Source organism: Carassius gibelio, chromosome A6 (assembly GCF_023724105.1).
Source record: "Carassius gibelio isolate Cgi1373 ecotype wild population from Czech Republic chromosome A6, carGib1.2-hapl.c, whole genome shotgun sequence".
In the NCBI taxonomy this organism is placed as follows: Eukaryota; Metazoa; Chordata; class Actinopteri; order Cypriniformes; family Cyprinidae; genus Carassius; species Carassius gibelio.
In genome coordinates this window covers 6,943,229-6,954,520 of record NC_068376.1, presented here as the reverse complement: position 1 = coordinate 6,954,520, position 11,292 = coordinate 6,943,229, and the positions used below count along the sequence as shown (strand labels likewise).

General features: G+C 36.5%; 1 protein-coding gene across 1 annotated transcript; it reads left to right on the top strand.

The window, feature by feature from the left end:
- Window positions 1-2,936: 2,936 nt before the first annotated feature.
- LOC128016179 (beta-1,3-galactosyltransferase 1) lies at window positions 2,937-11,052 on the top strand. The gene is made up of 2 exons (XM_052600641.1): window positions 2,937-3,141; window positions 8,357-11,052. The coding sequence occupies exon 2, from the start codon at window positions 9,269-9,271 to the stop codon at window positions 10,256-10,258; it is 990 nt and encodes a 329-aa protein (XP_052456601.1). The 5' UTR covers window positions 2,937-3,141; window positions 8,357-9,268; the 3' UTR covers window positions 10,259-11,052.
- Window positions 11,053-11,292: the final 240 nt, after the last annotated feature.

The window sequence follows — 11,292 nt, the reverse complement described above, 5'->3', positions numbered from 1 at the left end:
CTCTCCATGGACGAATGTACTGCAAGCCACACTACAAACAACTTTTCAAGTCTAAAGGCAACTATGATGAAGGATTTGGAGAAAGGCCCCACAAAGAACTTTGGAGTACAAAGAATCTGAACAACTCGTCAGAGACAACTTACACAAAAAACAACCCTCTTGTTGATTTTAATGTCAAAGTAACTCAGAGCCCACAAGAAAATTACCCCAAGACCATAGAGAGGATGATTCAAGGAAAGATGAATGATGAAATTAAGAAGCCAGCAAATAAAATGGCAGTGGTATGGCCACCCCTCAGCGATTCTCCAAAAAAGTTGTTTAATTTGGAGGATGAAATAAAGGTAGTCAAACCTGCCTGGCCCCCTCAAGTTGAATCAGAACTCTCGGGTAAAGAAAATAATGAACCAGCAGTAAATAAGAGGCAAACTGCAATTACAAGTGGAAACTCGGCAGAAAACGTCCCCATAGAAAATGGTGGAGGGCTTATGTCACCCATAAATATGCCAGAAAAATCATCTACAGACGCTAAAATAACTCAAGAGACAGAGCAACCAGCACCAGAACCTGAAACAGCTGAGGAGGGACAGGACGCCAGTGAAGTAGGCAAAGCCATTGAGCCCTCCAGCAAAAGCCAGCAGACCACAGAGCAGAGAAATAATGAGACAACTCAAGCAACCGAGACAAAAGAAGGAAGTGAGATATATTGTCAAAAAGAGGATGAGTTAGAGAATGCAGCTGTAGAAGGATCTAAGATTGATGAGGAGAGTGTCAATGCAAATAATACGGATGAAAATGGTACTAAGGAAAGTGAAAAACTGCAAAGTGAAGTAAATGAGGGAGAAGAGGAAACAGTGATAGATGGTGAAATACCAAATGGCCAAACAGCCAATGGTAGGGCAAACAACAATAATAACAGCAGTAACCTAATATTGCACAACAAGGCTAGTTTGACAGGAATGAATGAAATTAAAGAAGAACCAAAGCTGCTGGACTTCTCTTCAGGGCCACTTACTGCTCAGGATCCATTTAAAAAAGAAATCAACAGTGTGATGAGAGATTCTGACATTTTCCAACAACTTCAAGGAGACAGCTCTGTCTTATCACGTGCCAAAAACTCACATGACATTAAAGAGTCAGAAAAAGAACAGCCCACTACCAAAACATTGGTTTGTACTGAGACAGATGACAACCCAAATGTTAGTGCCTCATGTTTCCTAGATGACACATGTGCAGGTTTTGATGACAATTCGAATTTGTTTCCTGAATTTAAGGATGACATTTATAGCAAAGAATCAGCTTCATCTCAGTTGGATGAGCTTTTGGATTTTGGAATAGAATCAACAGGGGAGATGGGCCAAAACACTGAGGCAGAAATGAGGAAGAATCCACTCGATAAAAATGACACCAAAGATGCTGGGCTGCTGAGTGAAGCCAGCAGCCTCTGGCAGCATGAAAATGACTTCTTGTCCGCAGAGGATCAAATTAAACAGAACCGATATTATGATGATGATTGAAGAAAAAAATTATAATTAACACAATTTAATCTGCCATACACTAATTTATACACAATCAAAGCTTCTGTTAACATCCTTTAGAGCAGTATCAAAGCTCTGTTCATGGAGAGATTAATGTTAGCATGCTCATATTGTATTTTATACTCAGCTTGCTGCAGACAGCACATTTAACCACAACCTGAACCTTTTAAAAAGCTTTATTTAAAGCACCTGGCGTGCAAGATAAATTGGGGAAATACGAAAATTGTGTTTTTTCTTTTTTGCTGTAAACATTTAATTCAGAATTCATGTATCTTTGCCTGTGTCTGTTTTCCAATGCCTGTTTGCAGATATTCTTTTAATTTCTTTATTGATCATGCATAGGGGGTTATGATTTCTGTTTTTGTTTGATAGAATTTTCGACAGATTGACTGTCTTAAGTTGGTTAGAATGACTGTTTCTATTATACTGCTACTACATTGACAATTAATAAAAACATGTTTCTGGAATAATGAGTATTATCTTTTGTGTTTCATCAGCATCATGTTCTGTCTTTATAAATATACGATCCATGTATAGCCAAAAAAACATTATGCAAAATTAATTTGTAAATGAGTTGAAAGCTAACCCATAATTCAGTGGTCAACTAGATCAAAATGCTGAAGCGAATTTTTTCAGATAACACTTTATAATTAGTCATCATTAGTTACTGTTGCAAGGTTTCGGTGGTTTAAAGTGTTTGAGTAAACGTAATTAGTCATTGTACTTGAATATCTTTTTGGCTACTTTGTTTTTGAATAAGTATATGTACTCTAATACATTTGTGATGAGTAATGGGATTACTCCCTCACACTAACGTTGTAAAAATGGCAGATGATGCAGATCAGAATCAAGACCAATCAATCAATCACAATTCATTGAACATCAGCAATAGCCACTGTGCTATTGTGAACCCTGTAGGCTACTATCGACACAACTACGCTGAAATTAGCTATTTACCTGTGTCTGCTATGGTAATTTGGGAATGTGTGGAGACATCAAGTTTAATCAACAGCATGTACTTCTTTAGTAGAAAAAATAAAGCTTGTATCCTCTCTGGGAACATTACAAAACAAATATCGATCGGGCTGCAAGCGTAGAATAAGTCAGAATTGATTTTAAAGGGGCCTTAGTGAATGGCCGGTTATATCACAAGCCTTCTTAATATAGATAAGGATAGTTTTATAGAATGCATTTATATAAGCTACAATCTAATAGTTAGAACAGTTATAAAACGTATATATTTTATATAAAGTAGCCTATCTCGATATTTTTATTTGTTATAGGTAGCCTATTTTACAGTTTACAGTGAAATGAATGCAGTTATCAACCTTGCCTTATCAAAAGCAGGCGTAATCTTGACCTGTGCTTTGCAGAAAGAGGTTGCAGTACGAAAGTGGAGAGAGAAGGTTAGGTTGGTTTAAGGGGTAGGCTAGCACTGATTCGCCTTCTGCGGGCGGGCTGCTGATTGGACAGCTCTCTATAACCCGCTGCAGCGCAGTAAGCGCACCACCTCGCAACCGCTCGTTCACTACGACGACGTCCTTTCGCACTGTGCTCTGAAGAAAACTGGCAGGATTTCATCAGTGCAGATAATCTGACCGAAAAGGTATGTTCACAAGGCTTTGCCTCGTTCTCGTTTGCCGCGTATGTCGACCATCTGCGTTTGTTGAGCGTCCTGTTATTTGAGGCGACACGAGCAGCGCCACAAAGAGTCATGTGATGCTATGTTCGGGTTTTGGGGTAAAAGGAGCGATGCATATAGCATTCTTTGCGTATATTTTGGATCTATTGCCAGGAGACGAGCATACATCCGCTTTCATCCGTAAATATTGTAAAACATAAACACTGTGATAGCCAATAAATATTATAATATGAAGTTCAACCAGGGCGTTTTTTACATTTGTTTCTTTGAAAAACGTTATTGTTAATTCATTGGGATTCAGTTTCAAGAGACTAGTATTTCTTTTACACTGGTAGCTCTATTCATTAGTTACTGGTAGTAATTAATTAAATACAAAGCTACTTATTCCTTTGCTAGTCACTGTCTCTATAGCAGAAAATATTTATTCCATTGTCACTGGTAGTAAGCAGTTGTTGCTGGTACCTATTACAATTTTACTGGTTATTTCTAAATTTTTGGTTAGACTGGATCTTTGTTGACTTGTTAAATGGAAATGGCAATACCTTCTCATGAATGACAACTATAGGCCGCGTTTGACTTGTTTAAATCCAGTGTATTACATTCTTCGTCTTCATGTTCTCTAAACATTGTTTTAAACCTTAAAAATCATTGTCTTGCTTCAGATTCCATCTACAGGAACATATGATTTAACCTTGTAAAAAAAGTTTTGGTTTTTGATGAAAGGGATAGTTTACTCAAAATGGGAAAGTCCATCAATGTCAGTCCAAACCAGAAAGAATGTTTCCAGTGTTTTGACAATAAAGTCAGGCCCCACTGGCAACACATTGTCATTGTAATCATAAAGACAAATTTGATGCAAAGTACTTGATTTGGAGCTTTTTGATATCAGTACTACTACTGCTATGTGTAATGCATTTTGAAAGAAGACTGACCTCTGTCAGTCTGCTACTTTTTGTCTTGTGGAGAGAGATTATTCTTTCAAGAGGCTATTGGCTCCCTGTGTCAGCTATATTTTTGGCCATGATTTGGATGATTGACGTGCTTTTGATTATGTTCTTTTGTAAATTAATTCTGCTGAGCTAGCAATTACACCATCCTGCATAATCAGGAAACTTTTGAGGGTACTTTAAAGTTGTATTGTGTTTTAAGCTCTCTTGTCCATGTGATCCAACACATGATATGACATTTCAGAAGGTATGCAAGATCATGCCTTAATGTTGACTTTCCCATTAAATAGTTATGACCTTTAATAGCGCATGGGCCTCACCCTGAGACCCTGATATAAATTGTATGTCTTGTATGACTGCATGTTTATAGAACAGTGTGATTCATGCATTATTGAGAGTGGTACTTTAAAATTACAGCACCACATATGCATATTTCTTTGCCCTGAATGAGTTTACCGCAGTGCTGGTAATATAATGTCATTTTATTAGTGTGTGTGTGTGTGTGATTTCTGTGTAAGCAGCTTCTCTCAGAGCTGAGGAAGAACAAACCCACTTGCATACCAATCACATTTTCTTGTTTAAGCATTTCTTATTCACATAAATATTTAAATAGTATCTGGTTTATATATAAAGCGTTTATTAGACAGAATCCAACCAGTCTACCATAAATGTAGAAGACATTTAAATATTATTGAGACAGAATGAAACCGTTTCTGACCTTAAAACGTTTGTCTTTGTTATACCTATTATATCTTTGATAAACTTGAGCTTTGTGGAAATGTGAATGTGGGATTCAAACTAATTGACTTTGGGGCTAATGGATTCATTTCCATTCTATATTCTCTGAGGTCATTGTGTATTATCTAATATGCTAAACATACAGGGTTCAAAACCCCCAGTAAACACTTTGTATTTGACTCCTGTTTTATGAGAAGTCCTTTTAAAAACATGATAACTATATATAAACACATAAATGTGTCAGCAGTTATTGATAGAGTTTATTCATATTCATAACTGATTGTTATTTTGGTATACTGTAGCTTTATTTGTCGTGCAAGAACCAGATAATTTGGAAACTGAACTGAGTTCCTTTTCAATATAAATAAGTTAGAATTTAGGCTGAATTTAAAATTATGTGGAGAACAGGATGCAAAGTAGTAATTCACAGTTTATGGCAATAGTATTAAAAAGACAATACAATTCAGAATAATTAATTTAGCTGCTTTAAGTGTAGTTACTACAATTCATTTTTCATTATGAATTACCCCAAAATATGTCATTGTACAGACATAATTGTTTCCAGAAACATTAAATAATGTTAATAATCAATATTGTTTGCAATACCACATATACATAAAGGTTATCTTTGGTATTTAATTTGTGTACGTGTCATTAAACTTTTTGTAAAACAATTTGAAGGAGTCTTAAAAGTTTCTGAAACTTATGTAGCAGTCCTTATATGACAGCTTGTTAGCTGCATTCAGATTCACATTTTTAAGGATGACTGCGTCTATACGTACTGTAATGGACAACAGTCATTCCAAAATCCCACTGGAAATTCCATGGAATATTAGCCTTCCAGGTTTGGACTACAAACAGATGCCATGACTGTACACCTCCATTACTATTAAACATCCTGTGGCACATCAATTGAAACTCATCAACTTAATTGAATAATCCTGGAAAGAACATCTTTTTGATTTGAAACAGCTGAATTTGAAAGGGTTTAGACTTTTAAGGGTTTCATTTATGTAATTATATAATTTTACTTATTTTACTGTTTGGTATTTTAAATCCAGTGCTAGGAAGGATCATGCATGCACACACTGCCGCAAGATTTATCATTAGTGAAAGAAGCCGTTCCAGCCATCTGAATATTGATCAGTAAATCACAGAAAGACTTGCGTTAGAAAACACAATCATGCTCTTGACAAATATGCAGCCATTGAACCAAGAAATATGGTTTAGACTCTGGTAGACATCATTTACTTTATTCATTACAGATTGAGTCAGAGAAAGAGAAGAGAGCTAGACGATACTGACCATGACTGAGTTGTTTTAATGTTTATACTGTATTTCATTTATATATACACTATATATATATATATATATATATATATATATATATATACACTCATATACATTGTGTGTGTGTGTGTGTATATACACACATATATACACACCCATATATATATATATATATATATATATATATTGTGTGTGTGTGTATGTATATATATATATATATATATATATATATATATATATATATATATATATATATATATATATATATATGCACACATATTGTGGTATTAAGCTATGAAAATGCTATGGATAGGTTTTTTTTTTTTTTTTGCATATGCAAAGAGACACACACATGCACACATTAACAGAGGTGATGCTCTACTTCGTTTTGGCTAAGTAAAATGCTGAAGGTTAATCACTGCACTCAGAACTGTTTGACTGCGTGCCCCACGGCAACAGCAGAGTATCCCATAGCATCTGAAGCCAGATGCTGTATTTCAAAAAAAGAAAATGGTGCCATCCCTTGGAAACATAATCGCCCAACAAAAGACTGGAACATCAAGATGGAGGTTGCATATAATTGTGACTGACAAAACTGAAAAGAGTGAAAGTTTAAAGGTGTGCATGTCACATGTGTGATCATCTATTAAACACACACACACACACACACACAAACCTTTATTCCACGGGGAACAAAAATACAGGCTAACTAAATCAGCTTTATCACTCCAGAGGTTGTTATTTAGCTTCCATACTGTGACATTTGCAGTATTTGCATGTATCTGAGCTTTTTAAAGGAAAGGAAAGGAAAAGGAGGCTGGTGTTGATCTGATGCAAAGAAGGGGGAATCAAGATAGATAAGAGAATAGATTATGTTTGTTTAGTAGAGACTCTTGATTAGCTTTATTTTTTTTAGGGACAAAACCCCATCATTCTCTATCTTAACCAATCTCTCTCCTCCCTCTCTCTCCCCTAAGGTCCTCTGCTATTTTGCTATTTACATTTGATACACCTAGGGATGGCAATATGACCAAAATCTTATTTCACGGTATGAGAAATGTTATTTCACTATAACAATATGTACGGTGATATAGCTATTTTTATTTTATTGTTAATAAAATTAATTAATTACAAGCTGAACCTAACAAATAAGTATTAAATACAATTTTACTTTATTTAGCTACAGTAGTTTTGGTTTATTTTAAATGTAGTAAGAAATATTAGACAGATTTAATAAAGTGTATTAAAAAATACTGCATAGTCTTCACTGTATCAATCAAACATGATTAACATTAATAATGACAGACAGCAGGAGGTAATTAAGGCTCCTGTCCCTTTAAGACTGACTGCACGGATCCAAAATATACTGAAACTCATCTGGTTTTCACCTAAATGTTTTACATTTATTTAAAATAGAACTGTGCCTACTTGAATACTCCACGTTATGGGTATTATGACATAACTGTGTGCGTATTTGACCATTCAAGCACAATGAAACACGAAAGAGATCTGTTCTCTCGATCGTGTGCTGTCGAGATAGGGGTTTTCAGTGCGTGTGTTTCGGCTGTGTCAGTCAGTGCAAGCACTGCATTGAGTTCTTTTTCACTGCTAATTGCACCTAATAACCAATTGTGTCCCACTCTATAAAACCTGAAAATATTAAATATAAAAATAAATAAATAAATAAATCATGTTCAAATAACATTGGTGTGGCAAATTATGCCTGGTCTGTTATGTGTTGAAGATGCTTTATACTGACTTACTCTTGGATCTAAGGTTAATAGAGGTTCATAGAAACAAAATCAACAGGCCAGAAAAAAGGAGTGAGTCACTTTTCTCTCCCACGTGAAGTTCTGAGGGAGCCGAGGTCGTCACAAATCGCCTCTGGCTCCGGTGTTGGAATACTTCCCAGACAATTGCTGCTGATATTTGTTTGTCATCTTTTGTCTTCAGGTGCAAATATTCTGCTGAAGTGCTATTTTATAATAGAGACATATAGATATTTTCACCAGGTCTGCCTTTAGTTTACATTCCCACCTGTAATCATAATCTAATCATTCTGATGCAATAAGGTAACTGGAGAACCCAACACACTGAGAGGGATAAATATAGAAGGATGATCATGTGATATCAGTAGAGCATATGTGTGTTTTAGAGTACACACAACATTTAGAAACATTCACATCTGTGTTTTTCTATTTTAGGTTCGCATACAGCCTAAAAGTGAGATCTGGGAAGAAAACAAACACCCCTCATATGCAAAGAGCACATCTCGGCTTTCTGTGACCTACACACAAAGACATTCTGCAGAACCTGAACCGAGGAGCATCTCTGTCCACTCCACCCTATATATTTTTTTAATGATGTCAGATCAGACGCAATGCAGTGATGACCCACAGCGATAGCAATATGTCAATCACTGGAAAGTGGATGCAAATCTCAGCACAATCAGAAGAGTGTAGAAGCTTCCAGAAACATCTAGAACGGAGGTTCTCAGCTATTTTTACTCAAAAGCCCAAAGGTGCCTAAGCTAGGATATTTTGGCTAGTATTTCTGCTATAATTATGAAAAAGATTGCTTGTTTTTAATCTTTTATAAACCTAAATTGGGAAAGTAGCAGAAATAGTAAAAATAAATATGATTTCCTCATTTTATGTATTTCAAGCATTTTAATAAAGTTTGAATTCATTAATAATATGATTAATATCAGTTAAATAAATAATCATATATTAAACTGAATTATTTTAAGTCATCCTGCGGCCTCTTTTCTTTTTTTCTCAGAAGTTTTCTGAGGGCCCTAGTGGGTCTCATGCCCTGTTTGAGAACTACTGTTCTAGAATGCGAATATGATTAAAGAGAAACAGTCCTTTTTCTGTAACTGCATGCGAAAGAGGATATTACTATTTAAATAGAAATGATTGGTGGCATTTGGTCCATGAGGGATATGCTAAGTAATGTTTTTGTTTAAAGAATGCTACTACACTAAACTAAACCAGCACTGACATCAAAAGATGGAAGGGTTATGCTCAATTGAACAATGTATTCCAAATAACTACACGTGATTGGCCCCGTGGGCTGAATGCGTGTGATTGACAGGTGATCCAGCCACTGACGACATGCCATCCAAGGTGTCATGCTTGTATTTGCTGACTGTGGTTTGCTGGGCCAGTGCACTGTGGTATCTCAGTGGCTCTCGGCCCTCAACCGCCTATGTGGGTCAGATGAACTTCACTCCTCGCAAACCGCTTCCAAGGCTCTCAAAGAACGACACGTTCAGCAATATCCGCACACGTACTCTGAACCCACACGATTTCAAGTTCCTCATAAACGAGCCCAACAAATGCAAAAGCACAACGCCCTTTCTTGTCCTCCTCATAAGCACCAACCACAAGGAGTTTGACGCCCGCCAGGCGATCCGCGAGACGTGGGGAGATGAGAACACGTTCGGCGACATTAAAATTTTGACGCTGTTTCTTCTTGGGTACAACACTGAACCGGTCCTCAACCAGATGGTGGAACAAGAGAGCCAGATCTTCCATGACATCCTAGTCGAGGACTTTGTGGATTCCTACCACAATTTGACCCTAAAGACTCTCATGGGCATGCGATGGGTGACCTCATTCTGCCCAAATGCACAATACATCATGAAAACAGACAGTGATATATTTGTCAACATGGACAATTTAGTGTTTAACCTTCTGAGACCCAACGCCAAACCAAGGCGACGCTTTTTCACTGGTCACGTGATAAACGGAGGACCCATACGAGACGTTCGCAGCAAGTGGTTCATGTCCAGAGATCTCTACCCTGATAGCAGGTACCCACCCTTTTGCTCTGGCACTGGATACGTCTTCTCTGGAGACATTGCTGAGCTGATTTATAAGACCTCCCTCCATACAAGACTCCTACATCTGGAGGATGTGTACGTGGGACTGTGCCTGCGGAAACTTGGCATCCGCCCTTTTCAGAACGGTGGATTCAATCACTGGAAAATGTCCTACAGTCTCTGCCGCTACCGAAAAGTGTTAACTGTACATCAGATCTCACCAGAGGAGATCCTGAGAATATGGAACGACATGTCCAATAAGAAACATCTCAAATGCTAGCACATGCGTGATGGTTGCGGAATAATGTGATATTGAAAATCTACTACTGGACTGTTTGTGACCCTCCAGGTCTGGGATACAGCAATACAGTTTGTATACTTGCAACACAGACCACACTCATGAAGTCGATGTCAGTCTGTAGAGCAATATGCAGAGGGACAAACTGGATTCACAAGGTATCTGCAAATGGTTATAAGGGTTTAAACTGGTGTTTTTGGCCTTACATACTTAACATTATTCATATACCAGGCCGCTGTGAATTGCTTTATATAAATAATACCAACTATCAAAAGAACACCGTATTATATGAGAAATAGCTGTGCAGTATTTACTATCCCAAATGTCTGCCATAAACGTAAATTTATTCTGTATATTGCTCTTAAAATGAATGATATATAGATCACCCATCACGATGCATATTTATGTGTATTTCAAGCCTTTGCAAAGCAGTAGAGCTCCGCTTTATAACTGTGGGTCGGAAAAAGAAATGATTGTGCTTTTTTTAGGTTACAATTAAATAATGAATGCAAAAATAGATGGTATACAGATACACAGACACACACTTTAATTATGCATGCAGTACTCACATTTTTTTATTTAAATTGTATATTTTATTATATTATTTTTATATAATATTTTTGTAAATATTTACCCATTTTTTTCCCTGGAGGTTTTTCTCCAAAATTTAGTTTGTGACTATTTTCCAGTCTCTCTTTTACCTTTAATTCAATATTCTTAGTTACAATGTTTTCATAGTACAATTAACATTTTATACAAAAAATTAAAAAAAAGAATATTGAATTGCTCATGATGATCTCTTTAACACAGGGAGCTAAGCATAATACTCCAAGCAATCTGGCTAAATTTGAGAAACATGCTTATACCCAAGCATACTGTAACCCCGTAATATCACTGGGACAAAAATGTTAACTTTCACTTTTACGAGTAGTAGGTACTTTGCACTTTTGACAACCATTTTGAGTGATTGTGTGCTGTATTATTACTGTATATTTAGCCGTTCTATTTGTACTGCT